The 27,167-nt window shown below is 38.1% G+C and overlaps 2 protein-coding genes across 2 annotated transcripts; both read right to left on the bottom strand.

The window, feature by feature from the left end:
* Positions 1-45: 45 nt before the first annotated feature.
* Positions 46-14,188, bottom strand: LOC131584579 (radial spoke head 10 homolog B-like). The gene is made up of 20 exons (XM_058849867.1): positions 14,158-14,188; positions 13,123-13,427; positions 12,349-12,412; positions 12,061-12,129; positions 11,682-11,855; positions 11,016-11,101; positions 10,287-10,407; positions 9,331-9,507; positions 8,530-8,671; positions 7,952-8,073; positions 7,297-7,486; positions 6,477-6,585; positions 6,313-6,392; positions 6,065-6,213; positions 5,186-5,293; positions 3,958-4,131; positions 2,689-2,740; positions 2,077-2,187; positions 814-1,009; positions 46-389 (listed from the first exon to the last, which is right to left on the bottom strand). Exons 2-20 carry the CDS (start codon positions 13,392-13,394, stop codon positions 215-217), a joined length of 2,571 nt encoding a protein of 856 aa, XP_058705850.1. The 5' UTR covers positions 13,395-13,427; positions 14,158-14,188; the 3' UTR covers positions 46-214.
* Positions 14,189-15,301: 1,113 nt separating this feature from the next.
* PMS2 (PMS1 homolog 2, mismatch repair system component) lies at positions 15,302-27,105 on the bottom strand. The gene is made up of 15 exons (XM_058849584.1): positions 26,933-27,105; positions 26,585-26,724; positions 25,918-26,004; positions 24,747-24,849; positions 23,894-24,077; positions 23,292-23,459; positions 21,951-22,048; positions 21,541-21,640; positions 21,202-21,286; positions 20,656-20,808; positions 18,765-19,659; positions 17,787-17,954; positions 17,195-17,295; positions 16,103-16,272; positions 15,302-15,720 (listed from the first exon to the last, which is right to left on the bottom strand). The coding sequence occupies exons 1-15, from the start codon at positions 26,950-26,952 to the stop codon at positions 15,577-15,579; spliced, it is 2,616 nt and encodes an 871-aa protein (XP_058705567.1). The 5' UTR covers positions 26,953-27,105; the 3' UTR covers positions 15,302-15,576.
* Between the last annotated feature and the right edge of the window lie 62 nt (positions 27,106-27,167).

The raw sequence follows: 27,167 nt of genomic DNA, 5'->3' as shown, positions 1-27,167 counted from the left end.
TACAGTCAAACCATTCTTACAGCTTCCTACAAGTGTGGGTCTTCTGGGGTTGGTTTGGTTTTTTTTTCTTATTTGAAGAGTACTTGCTTGAAGCTTCAGCAGTTGCCAGCAGATGATTTATTTATTTTTCTTTTTGTGAGCAGGTGCCTTGGTACCTGTGGGCGCTGCCTTCTGGGCTTCTTTGGTGAGGGTTCTCTCTTGGGGGCCTCTTTCTTCAGCTAGAGACCTCTCCAGGAGAGGACTCTATCCCAAGATGTATCTTTATTTCACAAGGCTCCTCTCCAGGCTTGACACTCCCCTCTAATGCTGCACTCTGCAAGGCAAGTGCCCTTTCTGCTGCAGCTGCTTCTTGCCTTTTAGCCTCTTCTACTTCTTTTTCAGCAATAAGTCTGCATGAACAAAATTTGAATTTAAGGTATTTTAAGAGGAGGGAGACATTTCTACTGGCTAAACAACTCCAGCTCTAGTCATAGTATGAGCAGTATAAACTGCCACAGCATAGAGAAGCAGAAAGTCTCTAATTACCCCTACAAGTCCAAATATTTATTTAACCAAATTTACACAGAGCAAGACCCAAGTGCTGAGAAATACCACAGCTAAGAGTTTGTAACCTGAAAGCAGCCTGTATTTGTTACTCCAGCCAGTAACAGAAAGCACATGAATTACATTCTGTATGTTACTAATGAAACCTGTGTGAGTTTGTTTTCCAGGTACAGTATGCTATACTACTTTTTTAAGCACACTTCTCATTTTCAGTAGTTTTGTTAGTAGAAGATAAGGGATAACTACTGCCAGACAAGATTCAACACTCACCTTTCCAGCTCCTCAGCCTGGATCTTTCTCAGAAGAGCTAATTCAGCATCCTGCTTTTTTTTTTCTTTTATTTTATCCCTCAGCAATCTTTCATGCTCAAAAGCAGGGAATAACTTAGTTAGGAAAAAGATTTCCACCTGACAGATCCAGAGACTAAATAGCTCCTTTTCTTCATCTTTATCTTCTTTTTCTTCATCTGTAACATGTAAATGAAACATGTTTATTTAGCAGGGCACTTCTGTTTCAAATATGTGTTGGACTACAATATTTCAGCTCTGATACTCTGCAAAGGGCAAATCTGTCTTCTGCATGGTACAGAAGATGAAAGGTGTGAGACACTTTGAAAGGGGGGGCCCTTTTGTGAGCCTTCAGCGACTTGGCCCTGGGAATGGCACAAAAAGACAATGAACTCTTCCCTTTAATCCTGTGATAAGAGTCTTCTGCAGTAACCTGATGACAGTTCAGTATCTGTGACTCCTGTGCATGGGGCAAGGGAAGAACAAGCATAACCACCTGAAAGGTGTGTGTCAGTGTCTCTTGTCATGCCAGGAAACAGGCCAGGCACAGGTGAAGGGCCCTGAACAAACAGGTGTAACTTCTCAGCCACCAAATTTCAGCAAAAGAGCTGATGACTACACAAAGATCCTTTTCTACCTCTCTCCTTGGATTTGAATTTTGTAGCAGCAGAAAACATTCAAGAAACACAAAAACAAACCCAGATGAGATCTGCTAATCAACTGTAAGGAAGATGGTACAAAAAACTACAACCCTCAACATACCAAAATATGCTTACTGATATCTTACTGATATCTCTTCTGCCTGTATGTTGGCCTGTCCTAACATAAGGCATCTTATCCCAGCTAGTGGTGGCACACTGCTGTTAATAATTCTTTAAGTAGAAAAAGCAGGACATGGCAGTAACACATTTGTCCAAGACACTCCACAGACAGGCTTGCAGCTTGAGCTTCTTATAGAGTAAATACAAATTACCGCTTATAGATGCCCTACAAATAAAACGTAGCATTTTAAAAATGGGGAAACTATGTAAGTCACTACTTAAATGTCTCATTTAATCATGAAGCTGTATTTTCTTTTTAAAAATATTTTAAGTATTTAAAAAATCTTACTCCAGAATTAATGCTCATTTACTGCCCTCTTGTGACAAGCTGAAATCTGCCTATACAATTAAAACTTAACAATTCAAGAGCTACAAGAGGTCTGTGTGTGTGTGTGTTAAGTCCTAAAACAGTAGGTCTGTTTTACCTGTCAATTCATTTTCTGGACAGGAATCTTGTTCTTCCTTTATATCCTTGTTGGTCAATGACATATCGTCTTTGCTTTCTCCAGGAGTTATGGGAAATGAGAGAAGAGTTTCTGATATTGCAAAGAAAGAAAATTAAAATTACTCAGCATTTAATACTGTGCATTAAATTCCAAGTTCGATCTTTAGCACAAACAAATATAGACTGTCATCTGACCTGAAAACCAGACCTGTGGTTAAAATACTTCTGGAATGATGAAAAGTTTGTTTCTAATGAAGGCACAATGCGTAGTTCAAGCTCCTGTTTCCATGCCCATGAGTGGGACAGAACAGGAAGAATTAAGGTTTAAAAAGTCTCTGAAGTTATTTTTAAGGAAAAAGTGATAGTTTCTAATTAAAAAGCACAGAAAATTCAGAGAAAATTCCAACTTGCCCAGCTATCTGTGTACAGCAGGTATAGAAAGCTAAACAAACTTTGTCATAATTGCCAAACTGAATGGAGCTGCCCTCTGTAACTGTAATACATCACCTGTTTCCATGATCAGCTCCTGTTTAATTGTTTTGAAAGTTGCAAAAAAAGCTAATCTCTTCTAGCCACTTTATACAGTACTCACCCAGTAGAGAAGGTTGATGAGCAGGGTCTGTGTCTTCACAAGGTCTCGGTAGCTGGCAAGAAGTTTTAAATTCAGTTACTAAATCTTGGGCTTGTGGTCAAATCACAAAGTGAAATCCCCAAGTCCCTTTGAGTCACACAAAGTCCCATCTCCAAAGCATTCTGCCAGCCAAAAGCATCCTGCAATCACACCTATCTCAAAACATTTAAATTGCAGGAGTGTTTCACCTTTTCAAGTATTACCAGGTAACACTTCACCTTCGATACCAGCCAGGCAATTAGGATTATCCTATTTCAGAGCTAGGGAAAGATGGCTTGTGTTCTTTGACCTGTTCCTCTGTTCTTACATGTTGCCCTACATATTCATCTATTCATCTATTGTTCATCTGCTCCTGAGTGTACAGCTCAGCTACCTCAGAAATGTCATCATTTATGTCTGTACCAATTATACTTCTGCTGTAGGTGCACTACTGAAATGTAACACAAGAGAGAAATTTTACCCTCAGTACATTTAAATTAAGATTTTTTTATTATTATTATTTTTATTTATTTTTATTATTTTAACTGGACCACTTCACTGTGCAACTGTGTCACTGCTTGCAGTGATGCAAGGGAATGGGTGCATAGGGTGGGAACAACTGGTCAAAGAATGGGAAGTGGCAGTGTACAATGGCACTACGGGCTCACAGAGGCTGTGAAATTATGTTTGTGAATACTCTTTGATTTGAATTAATAAAAATACTTTAATCTTGTGCATAATTCCAAATAATAACAATTCTAATTCATGTCTTTAACTACTCTGTATATACAAATTGCAGCAGTGTCACAGGCAGCATCTCCCAACCTACAAAATCCTTATTCAGAAGTTTAGCAAAAGGAAGAAGAGGACAGCTCAACTGCTGGCAAACAGCAATGCTCGCTACATACAACAGCTGCAATGCCATTTTTACAGGTCAATTTTAGACATTCAGCTTAATACAGAGGAGACATATCTTTCACCAGCCAACCAATCTGTCAGTTCCCCTTCAGAAGTACTCTATGTGTATTTAGAGTTATCTAGGAAAATGTGCAAATGTGTTAAAACAGTCTACGCTGATGTTACAATTTAAGGTACCAACAAACAGAGAAAGCAGAAGGACCCAATCAAATATTTGTTTACGCAAAAAGAGGAAATTGGTTTCCATGGTCAGGAAACAGAACATTTTCAGGGTCTGACTTTGCTCTCTAAGTGGACACATAATAACACTGAACAAGTATGCATCAACTTTACCTGGGGTGGAGAATGTCCTGTGAGAGACACAGCTGAGTTTTCCTTGGATAGCTTCTTGATTTCAAAGCTACTTCTTTTCTGATTATCTTGAGCTTCTTTCTTCAGGATCATATCCTCAGTTACATACACCAATGCACATTCAAGAAGAGCTTCAAAAAATTCGAGAAAAACCATCTAGAGTAAAACAAATACAGTGGCAAATAAGTTCATTTTTACAAAATTTCTTCATTTACAGGCCTATGTACCTGAGCAAGCAACAAACTCAGAAGTGGTAGTGAAGTCTCTCTGACCTCATTTATCTAGTCGAACATCTCTTCTTCTGAAGAAAAACTGAAAACAGCCAAAGCTCAAAAAATTCAGGAGAGGATATGATGTATTACACTTTATACAGGTCATATTGAGCTAAAACACTGCAATGACTTTTAATGTATCTGAACCTATGAGAAATTTCTCTAACAAGTAACTCACAACTACAGCTATTACCTAAAACATCATATTTTAATTGCATGAGATGCTGCTAGAAACCCCAAGAGTAGGTTTCTTTTCTTTAGTAAGGTTTATTTAATCTTTAGTAAGATTCCCACTGTGTGTTCAGTTTATCAGATCCTGTTTAAAACATATTCAGTCATTTACAAGAGACTGTTGTGAAGTAAGAGTTAATTCTTTAAGGGTGAAAGTCCTCTATACTAGGCCAGTTCTCAGGTAGCACAAGAGTCTTGACCTGAGTGAGGTGGCAGCACCTCACATGCCACTAATCAGGTTTCTTGGATCACCAGATTTTCAGGATCAGTGGGTTCACACCTTAATTACTGATCCACCCTAACAGCTGGAAGTGGAGTGATCAATCCCTCTGTGATCACTAAACATCCATATTGTCAGGCAGCTCCCCATGGACAGAACTATCACTAGCACCACTCCAGTGGAAATGGGATTTCCCTGCATGTATTATGGCATTCCTAAGGACCTTTCTGAATGGCCAAGTATACTGAGACTGTGTTAAGATGGGGTAATTAAGAAAAACATATATCTTTTAGTTTAGCTTGTGTACTTCTAAGTAGAACAAAGGAAGATAAAAATAGAGGCTCAAGTTTGTACTTTTTTTTTTTTTTTTAACAAATTAATTCCTTTTCCTCCTGTTCCAGCAGGTAGGACAGTATTTGCAGCAGTTTTTAAAAGCAATTTTAAAATATTCCTGTAGTAATGAACTATGTTTTTTTTCCATACACACCTCCAACTCCAGGTTGACACCACGGATGCTAGGTAGAGAGGCACCAATTTTGACAAATATTCCCAAAACTCTTGGAGCAGTTAATTGTTCACTGAGAAGTTTAAAATCCTGGATAAGAATAAATGTTACATGTTAACAGCACTTAGGGCATTCCCCACATGGACCTAATCTACCTCCCTTTCAAGTCTTTGCCAAAATTTCTAGTGGTTTCAAATGATACTTCTACATATGTAATTAACAGCAGAGTGAAATTCTAGTCCTATTGAAGTCAATGGGAATTTTCCCTAGACTGCAAAAGCAGTGTTACAAAAGAACTTGTGAAAGCTCATAAACAAAAATATTTTAAAAGTTACAATTTTTCCATCTGATTTTTTCTTAATGAAAAAAATACTCATATTTATAAAGTGAACTACCCAAACCCCCAGCATGTCAGTGGGAATTGTTGTCTACCTTCAAAGTAATCTTGATCTGTCCCAAATTACTGTATTTTAGTAAAGAATCTCATGCTCTTCTTGTAGTAAATACATTATTAAAATGGCTTATGGTGTTATTTCAATAGTTGTCATTCTTTAAGTTCTAACAATAGGACATGTTCACACATACATTTTTTAGATGGGACAGAAGTGGGGCCAGCAAAAATATTTATATTCCCTTAAACACATTTGTCTAGGATTTGATAAAAGTAAAAAATTAGAATTCAAAACCTGAAAAATGTGCATAAATAGTTCCTTTACTGCTCCTTGGACAGATTGCACAAATAACCTCACTCCCACCTTTTCAACTGTGCAGAAGCTACAGGGACTCTTTTAAAAGGTTCATATAAACTGAACAAAGAAAGCACATCTATTCACACAAAACAAAACAAAATTAGGTTATTACATCCAACATCCAGAGGAATTGCCTCAGCTTCACTGTGGATCCAAATGGAGGTCTGGAATATGGTCTACAGAAATATGTGTATATTTCCCAGCATTTGTGAATGTAGCTAAAGGCAAAAGATGTGAATTCTTCACCAGAATATAAGATACCTTTAAAAATGAATTGAGAAAAAATAATAGTTACAATAATACTGTAATGTATGTGACACTAACTGATGAATTCTGCACAGAAGTAAAAGCATTGCTTACCTTGGACTTGACAGGCAGAGGGCAGAACATTACTGGACATCATCTTGCAGAAACATTTCTGCAGATGAGGAACTTCGTCCCTACAGTCGAAACAAAAATACTCCTGTCTGGGAAGATTCAAACTGATTATACTGAAATAAATTTCACTAAAAGATGAAACTTACTTGTACTCTTCATGATAGATATAAAATGCCAGGTGAACAAGGGAGGATACAAATTTTCTGAACAGGAATACCTCATGTAGACAATGACAATCCTTAGGTTGTTTTTTACCTAAAAAATTTTAAAAATCCCAAATTTCTACTGTTCTCACGTACATTAAAATACTTATAGGCATACTGATTTGTCAGCCTTTCTTATCCCATCCATCTCCACCTATCACAGTGTAACAACACTCCTGGAAGATTCAGACCAGACAAAGCAGCACTTCCAAAGAAAGGTCAAGGGAGAACTGTCCACCTGCAACTGGATCTTGGACAATTTTCTTTCTAGAAATGCATCCACTCAGCACATATAGAAATAAATGGGGATTCAAAGTTGGAGTTAAACCCTTCACATACTAAGGACACTGCAGATCTAATGGGAATTGATTGATTAATTTGCTCTATGGAATAAAAAAAAATACTATATGCAAACCAAAGTTAAGAGCACTGCAAATAAAAGTACTTCTTTCTCCTACTTCTCTCTCAAAACTCTCTCTCTCAAATAGTAATGGCAAGACATGGGATGAATACATATTTTGAACAGATGGCTCTTCAGTGCAATTTTTTATGCTGTATTTTAATTTCATATTTTCTCACCTAAGGACCAGAAGTGTCCAGAGAAGTGTAAATTGATCCACTGAGAACTCACAGGCACAGAGATACTGACTCAGAACCACTTAACTCCCAGAGCTGAGCTGCCAGGAGAACTTGCCAGTCCAACTCTCCACAGCTTACAACTAAAATTCCTCCATTCTAGACCCTGCTCACCAGGAATACAAACCTCCCAAGAGCCGATCCATTTCAGCGAGAGTTAAAGAGGAGAGATGAAACTCGCAGTCCTTCAGAAACCTCCAAAACTGCATCTTAGTCAGGACATAAGTGCCATCAGGAGAAAGATTGCAGCCTAAGGTACTGTAGAAGTAGTAGGCTTTTCTCAGTCTTGAAATATGCTTCAACACAGCCAATTCTACCTAAACAAAGCAGGATATGTTTTAGCATCATCTCAAAGCAAGCAGAGATCAGTTTGTATCGATCCTGTAACTGGGCAGATAATTATTTGACATTGCAACTTAGAAAAGCATATCCCTGGTTAAGTGTTCAGAAAAGCATTATTCAAAAGTAGTTTTAATACATGGGTTTTGTTCACTGATAAAAATAAATCATCCTCTGTCAGTGGAAAAACCCTAGAGTAGCTAAGACTGGTTGCTCAATGCCTTTCCAGATATGTTAACCTATTTTTAATTGGCCTTTTTTAGTGGAAGCTCAGAAGAGGCAATACTGTCTATTCATTCTTTTTGCTTTTCTGTTTTCATAGCCTTCAGATTTTCAAATAATTGTTTAATGGAAAGAGTTACTTTAATACATATAAACCAGAAATAAAATAGCATGAAACACAATACAGGGAAAAGCTGAAATATCAAACAGTAGACTCTTACTTGTTTCAATTCTTCCTCTCTGTCTTCTCTTGGCAACAATTCAAGCAGTGAAGATATATCCAAATCAGTATCTGATCCCAGAGTAAACATCTTTCCCAAGGAATTGATGATTGCGGTCTTTCCTACCAAGCAAATAAAAATCAGTTAGAAAAAACTAAAACAAAGTTTAATATATACACACAGGAAAACAAAATGTGCATTATTCCTTCCTATATTATGGACTTGGAACAACATATTCCTTCACAGTAAAAAGCAGAGATTTCACAACCAACAGCATAACAACTGAAGAGCAATTTCATCAAATCAACACTTAACCAACAGGAAATGCAGACTTTAAAAAAGCTGTGAAACTTTCAGACAATTGTTCCATCCATTACTAGATGTGGTGTGGATGTGTCACTCCACTCCAAGTGTCACTCACAGGAAACACCTCATGGAAGCAAAAGCCATGACTCCCATTTCTAAGTTCTTTGAAGAAATATGTCTGGTCTTGGAGTATGTACAAACTGTTTCATATTATAGTAAAATGGAACAACAAAATGTGAACTGAGTAAAATTTGTTTTGTTAAGCTGCTCACTAGTTGCAGAATGACTTCTTGTGCTAGTGGCTCTCAGATTTTCGCCTTTCACAGCAGTCCCTTGATGAGCAGGACATTCCACTGGATGATCATTTACAAACTCTCCTTGAAAAACTTCACCATTCTTGAAGACAAAGGTGCCCTAAGACAGATTAATTATAATATAAATACAAAACAAATATTAAAAAAACCAAACCCACAAATTCTCTGAGTGAAATTTTCAGAATCTTGGCTAAAATGTAATATATGAAATAAAATACAGCAAAATAATTTTTCCTACTCTCTTTTATAATGCATTTTGTCACCTATTAAATAGGCACATTGTTTGGATAAAGGACTGACTATATATCTGTTTGATTTTGATAAGTATTTTCCCCCCATATAGAAAGACTTGTCTGCACTCCTTAGGTTGCATATGTGGCACTCCACTCAGAGTTTTTTCAAATCTGTTTTACAAGAGAAATTTTAAGAATCTCTCTGTGCAAGGACAGCTTGAAATCCATTAGCTCGCAGTGGAAGTGTGAAATTCTGACCAACCACTGCAAAACTCAAGATGCACCTGTTGCACTGAAAATCTCCAAAGTGAAATATGTCTTTGTATACCCAAAACATGTCTAACCACAGAGTCAGACTGTGTCCTTGGAAGGACTCCTACTGCTTTCAGCGTATTCTCTGCCCTTTGTGTGGGAATTCTATCCACACTGCAAATTGAATGTAGTTTGCTATACAGAAATTTAGAGATGCACTATACAGAGCAGAACAGTTTGCTCTGCTGTTGTCTGTAGTTCTGACAATACTCACCTTGCCATGCTTCTTATTATGCACCCATTCTCCATGGTACAAGGTTCCATCAGCATAAATAAACGTCCCACACCCATGGCGCTCCCCATTTACAAAATCACCCGTGTATTCATTCCGCAGAGAATAATGTGACATTTCCGTTCGCTTCAAAAACCATATGTGGATGCCAGAACCATTCTGAAAAAAAATTTTGTGTTTAAAAAATAGTTCCAGACTTTGGCAATTCTCTGAAATAAAAGCTCCCAGCTGATGGCTGCAGCACTTGAAAGCAGGGACAGAACTACAGCCTAAAAGGTGAATGGGAGAAGCGCTCAGAGGATGCACTGCATCATCACATACTTGAGCAAGCTCTACCACAGGTCTCCTAAAGACACCCACCCTTCCTCCCTGGATCCTTCTTCTGTAGTGCTGAACAGCTAGGTGGGGAACCCTGCCACAGAGACAGGATGTACCACAAGCTGGACTTCTTGACAATTTTAAGCAGGGTGAAAAGACAGAGCAAGTAACTCACCTTTTTGAAACAGAATAATAAATGGAATGAACTGAAAATGCCACAAAATTGTCTTCCATTATAAAATTTTTCCAAGAGGAAACAGTGTGGCCTAGTATTTTACAAGCAACACAGACATAAATTGCCACATACACCTGCTGCTGAAGTCATAGCTCAAGCTAAGTCACAAACACTTCTTTAACTTTTTTTTTTTTTTACTGAAAAATGTTTTTATTTTCCACTAGGGAACAAAATTTTGATTTATAAGACTAAATCAAAACCCTTTAACAATTTGCATATTGCTAACATAAGAATCAATTTACAATAAAGAACATGTTTCTGTTATCTCAACTGGCAAAAATCGTACAAAGCTCCTTTGATGTTGTATAAAACTCCCTATTTAGCTTTCCTAGAGTAGTGGACAGATGCTGAGCTAAAGAAGGGTGTCTGGGGAAGAAATTAATACCTGTATGCCACACTCCCAATGTCCTGCATACTCTTGATTATCTGTCAGCCATATCATTGTTCCATATCCATGTCGTAGATTTTTCTTCCACTGACCTTCATAGGTATTTCCAGATCTGTAGCTACAATAAAACAATACAAAAGTTAATTCATACTAAATTCTATGCTGATTTTATGAAAGGTTTATGCAAAACCTCACTGCTAATAAATTTGTAATTGATTAAGGCTAAATATAAGCATTAAATTGAAAATTGACTCATGTGATATGGACACAGAGATTTTATTGTAGCCACTGTTTACCTCCTATTTTTAATTTAGAAATCACTAAAATCAGCTCTTTTTCCCAAAAAGTCTTTGACATAGCTATTACCAATATTTGTTTACATATAATTCCATAGATAAGTCATTTATTCATAAGACAGTTCCATCTGCACAAATCAATCGTATTTGCTTTTCAATACTGAATTGTGGTTTACCAGAGCTGATTTGGGATTTTGTCTTTACCTATTCTTTTGTGTGAATGGTCAGTAGAAATACTGCACATAAAAATGAACTTTTAAAGGTCTGTTTTGTTACCATAAAGCACTTTGCATATTTTTTTATTCCACTGCAGAAAGTTCATACTATGAAATTACAGCATTTTTACCCACTTTAAACAACACAAGAAACTGTAACATAATACACAAAAATAAAAAATATTGAGGGTAAGAAAAGGTGTTATCATATTTACCGTCTCCTTCCCCATCCTTCTCTGACATTATTTACCCATTCACCTGAATACCAGGAGGTCTGTTCCTGATCATAACAAATCCTACCCTTAAACAAAGAACATAGTCAGTTTAAATACCTAAATATTAGTCAACATTAATAAAACACCACATACAAATGATATGAAGCTTGTAATCACATTCTAATACTTGGGGTCACTTTGATTCATGGTACTGAAAGCAACTTAACGGTACAATTAAATAAAAAAATAAGTATTTTTTAAAAAGATTTTAAAAAACCCTTCTGATTAATGTTAGGTAAGACCTTAGAAAACACTTAAGTGTTCAAAAGAAAAATTCTATTACATTACAGCAAAGTTTACCATGTTTTTCAAACCCCTTGGAAGTACTTTAAGAGAGCTAACCTTAGCATTTTAATTACAGTACTCAATCTGAGGCAGATCAATTTTCTGACCCATTCAGACTTTTACTTCCAACAGTAGGTTTACATTATTAACTGTATTCACCACCTCAGAAAGACTCCCTAGGAAAAACAAATCTCTATATGGCATAAGGTCATGCAACAAAACAAAACAAAACAAAACACTTTTGCAAAATCTTTGCACAGTAACACTTGCTGTTCCTGAAGGTATCACCCGAGCTTATGCTCTCATTTAGCTCTTACTGACCTTTCCATGTCTTTTGCCATTGCACCAATAACCAGTGTAAGAAATTGGATGAGTACCACTTCTGAAAACTCCATATCCATGCCTAAGTCCATTTTTGATTGATCCTTCATAAACACTGCCATCATTCCAGGTGTAACGGCCATTATGCATCAGCATATTCTTAGTAAATGTTCCCTGAAAGATTAAATTACAACATTAAAATCTAAGACTCTGTTTCCCAACCTTCTGGGACAAGTCAGGCCTGTGATTGAAATCACTGCCACAGCTCTGCAACTGCTACATGTACTGTACCAATTACTACAACTTATCTACTTTCCGTCAATTTGCACATCTAACTGGGTGCAACAGTGTTCAGTTATAACTTTAATCTGTACTTTACCTCATACTTTACTCCATCAGCCCATGTGTAAGTCCCTTCTCCATTCATACGCCCTTCAGAAAATAGACCCTTCAAAATGAAAAAAACAGCATCAATTGCAGATTCATTCTTACCCCAGATGAAGCCTAGAGACTGTAAGACTTCAAAAGAATGACATGTTAATTCCTCTCCAACTACTAGTTCCAAACCAAGAGTTTTAATTCCAGAAACTAACAGAGCTTTCAATGCTTCTCAGTGCTCTTGAGAGAGAACTTAGTCCACTACTTTTTTTTTAATTTATACACTCACCTTGTATGTATTTCCTCCCTCAAAACACATAAATCCTTGGCCCTCATAGAGTTCACCTTCATAGCTACAAAGAAAACAAACCAAAGATGAAGATTTCAAGTCACTGCCAAATCTAAATCACATGTAATAAACGACCTTTGATTTATCATGGTCTACACAGGTCAGCTGTAGCATCTTGTATAGAATAATGAACAAGAGAATTTCCAATTTTTTGAACCTTCCTTGTAATACTCCACATAATTGTTGTGTTGCCTCAGATCCATATTTCCTTCAATTAAGAAAAAAGCCCACATTGGTAGCACTTTCTACCTTACAGTCAGACATGTTGGTATATGAAACATTACATATAAACATTACATTGAAATACAAAATAATATTTTTGGACATGGCTATTCACCTGTTTCCTCAGTTTAGGATATTCTGATGAGATATGAGCAGCCCAAAGCATTAAAAGGCAGCAACAACTAAAGACTACATGATATATTTTCTTCACCAGTTTTCTGTATACTTTAACAAAACTTCACCGAAGGTGAACAAGCTAAAATAATGAGGCTTTTGGCAGGTAGAGTGTAGCAGCAGCACTCTAGGATGCAAGAAGGCAGCAGAATTCCACATCTATGTCTCCTAAGGTGCTGCTGCTACTAGGTCTGAATAACCTGATTCTCTGCTTCAAATCAAGAGTCAAATCTTTGTTTGTATGAATGACACTGGCTGCAGCAGAGATACTTTAAATCAGAGTTCTTGACTTCAGTGCTATATTTGTAACAAGTGTACCTTTTTATAATCACTTGAGCAAGAAGAGGCTCCTCATGAATCTGGGGAACACGCTGGACTGGTGGTTCCTCTACCCCTGGCTCGTTATCTTGTGCCTCTGGAATTGCCTGAGTTTCTTCATTCACTGACTCATTCTGCAAGTCTGGCAGTGTTGTTAAGCTACTCTCAGTTCTAGTACCTAGAGATTCTTCTGACTTCTCACCACCAGCTGCCTTTTTACCATCTTTCTTGGCATCTTTCTTCTTGACATCTTTCTTCTTGCCTTTTTTCATAGCTACTGAGTTGTCTCAATTTGTACTTTCCTTCTGAAAAATGAAAATTTATTTCTGTCTTATGTACATATTTTTACCCTATAAACTAGTTTAAAAACCCAAAACACATATATTAATCTCTGTAACAGCAATTCCTTAAACCAGTGGTGTCAGCTTGTGGCAGGCAGACCACAAGGTTAACCGGGAGCAATGTCTGTGAATTACCTCCAAGTTTTCCATCAAAATCACTCTGCTGGAAGTATTGTCCTTCCAACAAAACCATTGTGATGGAAGTAGACTTATTTTTGCCACATGGAGATCTCTATCTTTACTTGATTTTTAGCTATTAGATTTAATTACAAGGATTAAGTTGAAAGCCATTTCTCAAACGTATGTGTTTGGCAAGTTCTGAGAATTTACACCTGCACTACTATTATTGATTTCACTTGCCTTCCAAGTTATGAGCTGCAGACTGAACTACAGCACAGCATAACCAAGAAATCTTGTAGTTATTTTACTAGTTGAGAACTACCCGAAGGTTACAGGACTGACTGCACAGCTGCAGTTGTATCACAGCCGCGTAGTGCAAGAACCCAACCCACGAGTGCCGCAGAGGCGAGGGCTGGCAGGGACAGCCTCAACTGCCACCGGCACCCGAGCGGGGGATGACGGGGGAAAGCCGGTGCCGAGCCCGTACCGGGGAACGGCGGGGCCGGGCGGGGGCCGAGCCTTTAACCGAGCCCTCACCGAGCCACGGAGAGGGGCGGCGGGGCCGATCCCTTACCGAGCCCCGGCTGAGGGGCGGCGGGGCCGGGCCCTTACCGAGCCCCGGCTGAGGGGCGGCGGGGCCGGGCCCTTAACCGAGTTCTGGCTGAGGGGCGGCGGGGCCGATCCCTGACCAAGCCCCGGCTGAGGGGCGGCGGGGCCGATCCCTGACCGAGCCCCGGCTGAGGGGCGGCGGGGCCGATCCCTGACCGAGCCCCGGCTGAGGGGCGGCGGGGCCGATCCCTGACCGAGCCCCGGCTGAGGGGCGGCGGGGCCGATCCCTGACCGAGCCCCGGCTGAGGGGCGGCGGGACCGGACCGCTCTCTCCCGCGCAGGCGCAGCGCTGCCGTAGCCATAACAACGCTGCCGCGGGGCCCGGGCCCGGGCCGGCCGCTGTCCACGCCCGCAGAGCAGCGCTGCCAAATCGCGGCTCCGCACGAACACGGAGAGTTTTTGCTGAAGGTTCTTGGCCACAGCCGTGCCGGGTACCATGGGCACGCTCTGCCGCGCTGCTCGGAGAAGCGGCACGGGCGGCTTTGAGCACTGGAGGAACAGCAACTGCATCACGGCCACAGCTCCAGCAGCGGCAAATGGAGAGTGAAGGGAACATAACCCATAAACATAGATTTCTTGGGTCAAATTTTGTTCCTACAGAACTGGAAGAGCGTAGGTACCTGTTTTAACGGTTTCTGCTTCAAAAATACCATCTTCTAACTGTTTTGATTGTACTGAGATAGAATTTGGGCTGGCCTAACTGGCAGTGCCTGTTGCGAGAGCGAGAGCTTTTTTCCCTATTCATTATCAGAAAAAGAATCCCTGTTCTTAAAAAATCAAATTTGGAATTCGGAAGGGAACAATGTTAATTAAAAGCTATGATGCCAGACTAATTATTCTATTCAAGCCTTAAACACGGATAACAGGAAATTAATCATTAAATGCAATATTAAAGCTATAAGTTATTATCTAATCAAACCCAGCTTTGGTATCAAAAATATTTTAACTTGTGTATCATTTTCATTTTCTTTAAAATTGTCATATACATGATGTATAAACATAGAAAATTAATATTTGTTTTATGGTATTGCTAGGGACTTAAATTCACATTCCACTTCATTTTAAGAATCAGTGTATTTGCTATAAATGAGGTTCACCTACTCCTGATCTTTATATATAAACTTATTTATTTTATAAAAGTTTTGATTGCTGCTCAAAGAAGTACAACACACAGTAAATTACAATATGAGAGAAGTTATTTACATGAATTCCAGGATGTTGGTATTGATGACTCAACAGCAATAACAAGGAAACCCTACTGAATGCCTTCAAGTGCTATTATTTCCAACTTTGAAGACTAAAATTTTTTTACTCAAAACAGGGGAGTCGCAGTAAAACCTCAAAATATTGCCAAGAATTAAAATGTTAATAAACAGACACTGACTTATTCTGGTGAAATCAAGTCTAAACTGACTATATGTCTCATAGTAGGCCTTCCATGGGGGCAGTTCCAGGGATGTTCAATCTCACCCATATGGGTGATCAGTTTTCTCATTTCCTGCACATTCAGTGCAGTTCCAATCATCACCTGCAAGCAAAGGAAAATAAATGAATTATTTCCTTTTTCCATTTGCCAGCTGACACAGACCAGAGCAGTAGTTCAGCCACTACAGTTAATAAATTCTGTGCAAGGCATTAAAAGTAAAAAACACCTACCAGACAATCAGAAGACAAAACACAGCTAACATGGTGCTCATAAGCACATTAGTTTGGAACAAAATAAAAAACTAGCAGAAATATTTCCCAAGTAACACTAGATAAAACCATGAGGAACAGAAGGAAGGATATTAGCTGTTGACACTCAGCAGTAAATAAACTTGCCCTGCAATACACATACAGATACAGTCACCTGCACTACATCAGGAAACTTATTTATTTATTTGAACACAAACATCAAGTGAACTACTTACAGACTTCCTGCAAGCTCGAGAAGCAAACATTTGTCTGACCCTGGAGGGCCTGCACATCACTCCAGGGCAGTCACTCAACATGAAGATCAGCTCATCTATGTCTTGTGGACCAAAAGTCCAGTTTTTGCTTGTTGGCAACGATATCAATTTAACTCTTTGAGTTACAGGAGCTGGAAGGTTTGCAACAATAATAAAGGAACAGAGAAAAACAGAAAATTCCTTTTTCTTGAGAGAAAAAACTCAGGAACTACTTTAAAACGTTAATATGATGTGATGTGTGTATATACTAATGTTTCAATTTAATCTTTTGATGGATGTGATTAACTAACCAAAGTGGTAACTATGGCAGTGCTCTTTTAACATCAACCAAAAAAAGTTGTTTGTAAACTTAAAAGCAGGAAGATCTACTTTCTAACAAACCCTTCAATTTCAAAGGACAAATGGTTTATGGAACTTTTTTGAGTTTATGTGACTACAAAATCACTATGGATTAATGATGGTAAGAGACTGATAATAGCATTTTAGACCAGATAAACCCTGGGATATTCTGAAATGAAGTCTATGGAAAAAATGTGTAGTGACTTCCCAAATAGCAAAGTGGTACCACACTGCATTTTCATTATCCTCATTGTGTAAGGGAAACAATAAGGAGCTTGCAGGTTAAAGAATTTGGTCAAAAGAACAAAGCAAGTCAATACTAAAGCCATAAGGAAAACCAAAGAAAATCAGTTACTAATGCTTTCTATTTTAAATTACCATATTTAGCACTTGCCCACATTTATCCTTGCAGGTGTACTAATAAAAGGATTTTAATGTAACATATCAAAAAAATGCACATCCAGTCACGTAGTCAAAGACTGACTCCAGTCTTCAAAACCTTCTTTAAAAAGATGGTGAGATAAATAATCTACAATGTTCTGTTAAATCATGCAGAGAGACCACAGAATCATAAGTCTTAGGAAAACAACCATCCCATCTACAATAATGCATCTTATTTCAAAGCTTCTGATAACACCCAAGGGAAATTTTGCATAATAAATAAGATTAAACCTTTGAGCTCTTTTACTTCCAGCAATTCTGGTCCAAACTCACCATTTTCATTTATGATAAAATCAAAGCCATTTTTTCTGAATATTTCTAGGTTTTCAATCAATACAGTTTCATTTACTGCTGTTAGATTGAGATTTTGAGGCCTGAAACCGAGAGAGAAAAAGACAGTATTGCATAAGTACACAGTGCAGAGCACTTAAGACAGATTTCACAAACAACCTAGAAATACTTAATACAGAGCTCATAGTAAAACTTTTCACTTTGCTTTGTTAAAAAAAAAATAAAATCTCACTACTAAACAGTTACTTCCAAGTGTTACTCAGGAGAATGAAGCCAGTTGGGCAGCATTCCTTGTTGCAGGAACAGTCTCCAATATCCTACCAAACTGTGGGCTGCTATGAAAGCCCACTGGGAAACCTGTTTGACCACTGACTTGCTGCACAGCTACAACGGCATCCATGGAATTTGTGTTTCATTTGAGGATTGACTCTTTGAAACAAAGAATATAAAAACCACTTTATTCTCAAAAGTTCTGAATGTGTGAAATGCTACATAAATATAAATCATAGGCATCATTCTGAAACACTGAACTCAATTTAAAACATGTTATTGTTGAAACACTGAAAATACTTACACTATCAGCTTCTGACCTTGGAGAACAGTGTGTTGTTGCAACATCTCAAAGTTGTATTTCTCATCAGTAGCATGTTGGTCAATTATGAAAAGATCAGAATTCAACTTTGCTATTATAAATCCTAAATTGAACTGGCCAATGATTTCCATCTTTGCAAACATTTCTTTACTGTATACAAAAAATATAAAAAGAATATAAATTACACCCTTATCATGTTACAGTTATCATGTAAAACTTAAAAATTTCTGGTTTTCCCCTGCAGAACACACTTTATATTATTAAAAAAAAAAAAAAAAAATCAAAATCACATTTAAACAGGTTATAAATGTTGAAAATCTGCCACTGACCGATGAGGCCATTTCTGGCACAACAAAATCCATTGTGAAGACAGGATTCCTCCACTGTGATAATAAAATTAGAAGCAAGCAATACAGCAATAGCCCAAGTAAGTAACACTGAAGATGGCATTGTGGTTTTGAAGGCAGCTGACATATCTGCCTCCTTTTCACAATTAGAAGACTTTCCTAACACATTTTTTTAAATTCAAATATTAACAAATCACAGTCTTTTACTGACCACCTGAAAGTAACTTATTTTTCCAGGTACGTCTCACCAAATTTTATTCACACAAAGGAACACAAGGTATGCAGTCTTTTCAATGTGTTTTTTCTGTCATGAAATCTGGTGTTTCTCTGACTGCACTGCAATTTACAAGGTTGATCTAAGCTGAATCTATGATGTTTGTGGCCTTTTTAGTGTCTTTTTCCACATTCTGTTTGCCCTTAGTTCAAGTAGGTGCTCTGCCAGTAAAATAACACATCAAATAGACTTTTTTGTGACATTAAATAAAAAATAGACCCAAACCTAGCAGGTACATGTAAGCCTCTTGCCGACCCTCAAGACAGGTCTTTTATTTTTGCTTAACTAATTTTATTAACTGATGTACAAAACATATCAAACAAGTAGAAGTAGAAATACCTTATCTCTTTTCTTAATTCATCTTCTGCTACTTTATTGTCCCCAGGACTAATTTTTGCTTTAAATCTTCTGTAATTTTCAGTTTCTGTGTTTTTCTGTTGTTGCTTTATTACTTTTTTTACCTTTTCTGCCAAAACCTTCATAGAGAATTCAAGAGGCACAATTTTCTTTTTGACTTCCACCAGTACATCAACACTAGTGTTCTTCACTTCAGGATATTTACCTGCCTTGGAATCATCTGCTTTACTTTTAAAGTTTCTGCTTTTAAAACGTTTTACTCTTGGGGAACAACTATTGGCTTCTTGAGAGAACTTGTTTTGATCAGTCCTGTCATTCACTTGATCTAGCTTGGGTTCAGTGCCCAAGACCTGAACATCACAGTCCAATGACTTCTTACTACATCCAGCAGTTTTAAGACATTCCTTCTGCATCTGTTCTTCTGTGCTACAGAATTCTTCTTCAGAATTAATTGCACTTTCACTATTGATGAAGCTTCCAGCTTCTGGTGTACTACATCCAGCATCTGACTCAGAAATGCTACAGAATCCAGAATCTGCAGTATCTTCTAATTTTCTCAAGTGTCTCCTTGGAACTGACACCTTTGAGTCCAACTTACGACAACTCTCAGCCTCCTTAGTCAAGATAGCCTTTTGAATCTTTACAGTACTCCCAGTGGTATCGAGTAACCTTTGTCTAGGGAAACTGTGCTGCTGTTTCACCTTTTTAGAGCTTTGAAAATTACTTTCTGTAGCTTGATGGAGAGAGAATGACTCCCTTAATCTGGCAAGAGTCATTATTCTTTTGCCTTCACCACTTGGATTTTCAGTCTCAGAGTCAGACAGCACTTCTGCCTGAGGCTTTTCTGTCTCTTCAGGAAGTGTCTTCTTCAAGTTACCTAATGAAATCAGAATACAGAGTATTTCAAGATTCTAAGTTAGCTGGAAACATGAATCAAATGATGTGGTTTAGGAAAGGGAATGAAAAGAGGTAAGAAAAATAGCAAACTGCTCAAAGGAGCCCTGAAGCTTCAGACAATGAGTATAGGGCTGAAATGCATTAATATCAAACACAGAAACAGTTACATCTTCAAGATATTTCATGGCATTACTAAGCATGAATTTGTAGTCTCTTTCTAAACTCAAACACATTAGTCCAATCAGCACATTTATTTACATTATCCGAAGAGTTTAATGACAGAGTGACAATGAAAAGTGAATTGCTCTTACACTTTAATGGTCACTATAAAATTTCATTGGCAAAGTGTTAAGAAGCTGGCATGATAGGCATTTAGAGTACATGGGATTTGCAGGTCATTAGAGGATTTCAACCTTGTCAGCTGCCAGTCCAACAAGGATTTTACTGAAGGTTAATTTAAAGTAACAATGAGAATCAGGCTACAACTGATTTTATATGTTAGCAAAAAGGAAAATTAGAAGAATGAATTTTTGAATGAAAGGAAGAAGATGAGATGATCTTAACTCCTCGGGAAAGCAATCTTGAAAGACTACACAGTCACAAGATAATCATCAATTTATGCAGATAACATAAAAGAATCAAAGTTTAAAATAAAAAAACCTCATACTTAATTTTCATATTTTATTTATGACCCCTTAACCATTCTTTCTCAAAGACATTTTCATAAAAAAAATCACAGATATCTTGGGACAAATCTTTTGCAAGCTTTATCAATTAATTCTGTGTTTTTCCCTCACAAAGTAGCCTGTAAATCCTGCTTGCTGGCATGTGTCATTTCCATAACAATCACTTAGTAATTTAAGGTCCTTCTTTATTTTGTTTTTTCGTTTCTTCCTTGAGTTTTTAAAAACACATTTCTCTATTTTTAATTCTCTGATATATATCATACTCAAAACTTCCACATTTTGTGTCCTACCTGCAACGTCCAGAAGTTTCTGATTGACATTCAGTTTGTTAACATCACTACCAAACATCTCCATCAGAGAAGTCTTTAGAATTGCTAATAAAAATTTTTCCTCCTGAAGTAAAATTTGCCTTTTGTCAGGAGTTACATTGATGTCAACACACTCTGGAAGAAAAAAAAGAAAAAATAACTGCTTTACAAATAAAATGCAGTGTTATTGCACAGAATTAGTTCTAGTTTGTTTGCCATTTTATCTGCAAATCACATTTAACTGTCTCAATATTCCAGCAAACAAAAACATGATACACATTTCCTTGTATTTAAGATGACCTCTTCCTCACCACTTAAGAAGTTATTTTTGAGTATAGAAAAGGTGGAGGGGAAAAATAGTGAAACCACAGCTAGACTATTTCTCCCTCACCAACTGAGCATTAAAAAATCCCGAGAGTGCAGGAAGCCATATGAATGAAAATGGCAATATTCTCTAAATACAAACACCATTGAAGAATAAATTGTAATAGCCTTTACTGAAGTTGCTAAAAATTATTTAGAACATACCAGAATCTACCCCAATGTTAAGGACAACAAATGGATACTGGTGTTTATTGTGTAAGTGATAAACTTCATTCACAATCTTCACAACCTGCAAAAAAGGTGAAAAAACAATAAACTTCAAAAATATTATCTTCTATTTTGCACCAGTGTATATTAATTAATGTACTAAAACATATATTGTATGATTGAGATCTTGTTCACTCAAATAAACAACTAAGATAGAAACTTGAGACAGAGGAACTTCTACTACCAAGAAACAAACATACACATGAGCTACTAATCCTGAGGTTTTCAGAGAATATTGAGTTAGTGGGGGTGACGATAGAAAAACAACTCCCTCACCTTTGCTGGATCGCAGGGACGTTGATTGATAAAGAAGAACTGTCTGTCTGTTGTACTCCTACCAACACCGTGATCACAACGAGAAATGAAGCCAGTAATACTGTTGGATAAATAATGTTAAGAGTAAGGTAAAATGGATGAGAAAAGCAGGTTTAAGGGGAAAGTATTTTATAAGGGGCTTAAGGAAGCACTATTATACAGCATCAGTGAATATGGTTATACACATTGCCTCTCCCCATTCCTTGTCTGACAAAGGCTACTACAAAACTTTATCCCAATATCTACTATGCTGTTCTTAGTTTTTTTCAATGGTGTAAACCACACCTTTTAATTTCTTTCACTTTATTATTTTAAATTTTGGTTTATGGTAAAGTGCCACAGGCAGCAGTGGTTTGTACTTTCCTAATTACCTATAAAGATTTTGTGGCATCTCATCAGGGTTGAGTCGATATTCTTCACAAACAGCTTCACTAGGAGGAAGCTGAACAAAAGGAATAAGGCTCTGCAACTGAAAACATAAAAAAATGAGGGAAGAAAGTGAAACATCAAACCTACACAGATTTTTCCCTTTATTTTATTGTCATTTATTAGCCTGAAAATTTGAGAAAATGGTGGGTTTTGGCTGACCACTTAAAATATCCAAACCTACTAGAAGATAATAGCACTGATCACTCAGAAACAGAAAAATGCCTATAAGAAATGCCTGTTCTCATCCTCTGATACAACATATGCCTTAGTTATTTCACACACTCTTACATTAAATGTACACAGGCAGAACAACAAAATGATTGACAGTTTGACCTAAACAGGTTTTATGCTAAAATAAAAGGCAAAAAGAGTAATAGAAGTTTCTTTTGAAATGCCAATAAAAAATGCATTATTTGAATCACAACCTCCCTAAGAACAGTTATGTTTACCACAAACACTTTTCCAGTCATGCCACTTTTATTTTTTTGCCATTACAGCAGTTTCTATCAATTTAAGTACTCAATATTAAAAAACAGGCTATAAGCTAAACATTTTATTCAGATAACATTCAATTTTCGACTATGCTTGGTGCCACATGGCAAGACAAAGTTACATCTTCCTTCTCATCTTTCAGCCGCAGCATGAACAGGTTTTGAGATTTCTGTATGGGCACTGTGGAGGGAAAAGTTGTTTATCAACAGCCAGCAGCTATCAACCACTCAATATTTCTGATAATTGTAATATACAGTTGCAGAAAGGATGTTTTTGAGCTTTTTTTCATCTCTGCTCTCATCTAGAGGATACCAATTATTTTTATAGCTATTCCTTAGAAATTATCACAGTCTACAGCTTTACAGGGGCTGACTGCAATCTCATTTAAACGTTATCCAGAATAAAACTCAGTTTCATAGAAGAGCTTGCAAAAGTGAATACGCCTCAGTTTTCTGTTCTCCAATTAAGGCTGTCACATCACACCATTTTAAGGATATTTTAAATTTGCTTGTTCTTGTGACACACAGCCCATCTGCTAGCACAACAGCTCTTAAAACTGGTTTCAGAGGGATATTAAGCCATAACCCCATCTCCTAAATAATTTCTCTTTCTTAAAACATCTCTGAGCACATTCAGACTTTCAGAGGAAGCTGTGGAGGCTGTGGCATCTCTCCTCTGTCAGCCTGTAGGGTGAGCTGCAGGCCAACACTCCATCCTCTCACACCTTATTAGATACTAAAAATCCCTCTATATAGCTACATTCTCTCTCTTTTCAATAATAAAAGCAGTACCTGTTTTTGTCCAAATACTGCTCCAATGTTCTCCTTTAAACTGGGACTTCCAGCAGTGGATATCACACAGCTTTTTTTCCCTTGGCCAACTTGATTAGTGCAGTTAATCCGCACTCCTTTGGAAACAATACAGTAGGCCTGTAACAGCTGGACCATTTTTGCATATTCCTATTAAAGGAAAAAAAAGTTATATATATATATATGAATTCAATAAATGCATTCGATATCTGCAGGCAACAAAGAGGAGGGAGTTTTAAAATATTTACAAACTAAATTAATATTTATATATAAAAAATAGCATTTTAAAACTAAATAGGATATTTACAAGACTGGTATTTAGCCAAAACGCAGCAGTCCCTAGTTTTAAAATACAGATAAGTGATCATGATATGGATTATTTTCAAAATCTGAGAATGTACCTTTAAACCCAAATACTGCAAAGCAGAAGAGAAAACCATACAAGACTTTTGTTATTTAATTAAGATGTAAGACAGGCATGAAATAGTCTGTAATCAATGCGTTCTACAGAGAACTGAATTTCATTCAGTAGTGAAAAATTCTAGGGGACGACACTCCTTTGAACTGAGAATTTCTGACCTTACCTTTTTGATGTTTCTCTGGAACTCTTTATGCCGCACTGGTAACGTATAAAACAACTGCTGGATGCTGACAGTTGTTCCTTGCTGTCGTGGGAAATGAGTCTTCTGAGTAATTTTGCCATTGTGATCAAACACCAAACGAGTCCCAACCTTTGCTGACTTATGACAGGTGAAAATGGTAACATCACTAATGGGAGGAAAGAGGCAACAGAATTATTCACTGAGCACCATATCATCTTATCTACTCCGCATGTCAAGCAGCATGGAAACAACAGCAATACTACTAATTTAATTAAAACAACTCTCCCCCATAAACAACTAAGAACCTGCTCTTCAGAGTAGTATAACATTTTCCTAGCTACACATTCTTATTTGTATGCCTTTCATTCCTCTTATAAAACTCAATGTTAAAATCTAGTTTTGCTGTACATTACATTCCTCATTCTAAAATATACCAGCAGCACTGTGTACAAAAGCTGATTTAAAATGTACAGTTGGTCTGAAAGAAATTTAAATACAGTCTTAATGAGTTACAGCCTAACAACCAGCACTCAAATATTACAGTGCTTTAAATCAGAGGATCAAACACTCATGCAAATACACAATCCCACCCTGTAAAGAGCTGCATACTTAAGTAACACTAAATTCTGTATATAAAATGATCAATTAGGTGCTTAGAACCATAGAATAATTTTGGTTGGAAATTACTCAGGATGATGACAACCTATTGCTCGAAACTGACTTAAGAGTAAGGAACTGGAAGTTTCATTTTATCAATAATAACTGAATAACTGAAAGGGTGTAGTGTTTTTGTGCATATAGTAACTTTCTACTACTAATAAATAATATTAATTACCTTAATGCACACAGTGAACTCAAAGCTTCACCTCGAAACCCAAATGTTTCAACATGTATTAGATCTGAAAAATCTTGTATCTTTGATGTGTAATGCTTCAGAGCTGGAAAAAGATGTTTCAAATACATACTTCACTTCAAAGTGACACTGGTCTATGCAAGTAGATTTTGTATGCATGTCAAGAAGCAAAAAACCTTCTGTATTATTCACTGTATTTTACATAATGATTAAAGGCAAAACACTGCTTGCTTTCCCTTTTTCCTATAAAAAAAATCCTCATATGCACCTCTTATTTCACACTTACATCACAGATTTATTCAGCATTACTGGTATAAGCATTACAAGATGCCTCAGAGCAGGACACAGTACCTGCCTCTGCTGCTGCTGGGCCTGTCACAGATTTTGCCCTGCCAGAAAACAGCTGCAGCCTGTGCTGTGCATGGTGGCATAAATCCAGTCCACCACAACAGCTGAGGAGGACTCAATCCACACCACCAGTGCAGCACCAGTCACCAAATTGTTGTGATTGTGATCACGGTGTTGGTAGGAGTACAAACTGACCTAGCAGCAACACCCCTGAACATTCACTGCGCTGGAACAGCAGCAGACTGAGTTTCTGATGTACCAAAAACGTACAATGAACTCCAAAGTTACTGAGTAATAACCTATGGGGGAAAAGATTCCTAATTGTTTTATCAAAAAAGAAATTCCAGTATTTCTGTTGCAGTGGCTAGTTAGATTCATCAGACAATATTGTTTCTGCTCCCATTTTATGCAATTCAAAACTAGCAAACTAGTTTGACAGTCAGTGCAATGTCAGTTCCCTTTCAGCAAATACTCAAGTTTATAATTCACCTTCCTAAAGCAGCCACTTCCACACAGCTCAACTCCTTCAACAATGACCAATGATTAAACACGAATTATTCCACATGAACATTTATAAGATTTTCTCCTCTAAGATAATTTGTATTACTTGTGCCACTTAAATAAGCAAAGAAACCAAAGACTATTTCTGACTTACAAGAACTATAACCACAAGAGCACTACAGAAGATCAGTCTAGAGTTCCTCAAGTCTTGCAGGTAACACAAACATTATGTAAAAGCCAAATGTCCATTAAATATGATTAGACTAAATACCATAAACTAAATTATGAAAAAAATTCAACTTACTCAAGCCTTCAAAGTTTTCCTCTTCTACTCCACCTCCATTATCTGAAACTTCTATCAGCTCTGCTCCATGATCTTTAAGTTTTATATCTACAAAATTGAGTCATAAAGTATTTTAATTCTTTATGTTCACACATGGTGTCTAGTATCAATTTTGCACTTCAAAGTCAATTTTTCAAAATACAGCTTTCCATGTCAAAATTGAATAACAGAAAAAAAATCCTGATAGCTGTCAAAAGTCAGGTCAATCTAACGCAAACCAGTGTGTAATTCCAGGTAATTCAGCTTCATTGAACTTCTGTCTGAACAGAAGTTTTCCCAGTTATCCCAGCCACCATCCCAGGAGCTATGGAAACCAGCCCTGCCTTTACCCTGTGCCAGCCCAAGGCTACCGCCTGGCACAGCCTGATCACCATTGCTGCATAGGCCATACGCCTTTTTAGTGGCCAAAGGGATTAGAAATTAAATAACACAGTCTCACAGGCTACTAGGAATGCAGCCAGAGCCTGGGAATCAGAATGTTTTATTAACCTGAGGAGTAAATACACTGCAAACTCGCTTGGATCAAGCAGAAAGTATTTGCCCAGGTTTGTTAACATGCACTCGGTTTTGAGGAAAAATATGTACTTTAGAAGCCTATGAAACGTTATGAAATTCGAGGAAGAGTCACCGATGTTGGTAGCTCCGGCATCCAGGCTGTTTTCCACCAGCTCTTTCACAGCAGTGCCGAGGTTCAGTACAACCTGCCCCGAGCAGATGCGATGGACAGATCCGCGGTCGATGGGCCGGATGGTCCCGGCGGGCTGCGGGCTAGGGAGAGAGGGACAGCAAACCCCACTCAGGCTTCCCCAAGCGAGCCGGGAGGGGAAGCGGGAACTGAGGGGAAGCCGGAACCGCGCCGGCAGCCGGAGTACGGCCCGTGCGAGGAGCGCGGCTCCCGTGAGGGGGCCAAAGCGGCCTAGGCAGGGGGTGCGAAGACGGGAACCAAGGCCGCTACCGGGTCACTGCACACACTCACCAGGACGCAGCCGCCTCCATCGGGGCCCCGGCGGGGCGGGATGCGCCGCACTCTCCTCAGGCTCCCGCCCCGCTCGGTCAGCGCCGGGAGCGGCCGCGGCGCGCCCGCCCCGCACCGCCTGCGCGCCCCGGCCGGGCGGCACCACCCCGCCCACCGCCCTGTGGGGACGCGCTCGGTGACCCAACAGCGGCCAATGGAAGCAGGGCGGGTGGGAAATCCCCCAGCCCATTGGGTG

The sequence above is a fragment of the Poecile atricapillus genome, chromosome 14, assembly GCF_030490865.1.
Source record: "Poecile atricapillus isolate bPoeAtr1 chromosome 14, bPoeAtr1.hap1, whole genome shotgun sequence".
In the NCBI taxonomy this organism is placed as follows: Eukaryota; Metazoa; Chordata; class Aves; order Passeriformes; family Paridae; genus Poecile; species Poecile atricapillus.
The sequence above is the reverse complement of the archived record's forward strand: the minus strand, read 5'-3'. Positions and strand labels throughout refer to the sequence as shown.

Bases quoted from the DNA above. Each gene is read 5' to 3' on its own strand.
- PMS2 (XM_058849584.1), bottom strand. From the start codon at position 26,952: ATGGAGGCGGCTGCGTCCTG. The intron at 22,049-23,291 runs GTACTGCTTTTA...TTATGTTTTCAG, and splicing joins CAGTATTTGGACAAAAACAG to TTGCAGAGCCTTATTCCTTT. The intron at 21,287-21,540 runs GTGAGGGAGTTG...CCTTTTTTGCAG, and splicing joins GTCCCTGCGATCCAGCAAAG to GTTGTGAAGATTGTGAATGA.
- LOC131584579 (XM_058849867.1), bottom strand. From the start codon at position 13,394: ATGAAAAAAGGCAAGAAGAAAGATGTCAAGAAGAAAGATGCCAAGAAA. The intron at 10,408-11,015 runs GTAAATATGATA...GTTTTATTGTAG, and splicing joins GAAGGATGGGGAAGGAGACG to CTACAGATCTGGAAATACCT. The intron at 8,074-8,529 runs GTGAGCAGCTTA...TTTGCTTGGTAG, and splicing joins AAGAAGTCATTCTGCAACTA to GAAAGACCGCAATCATCAAT.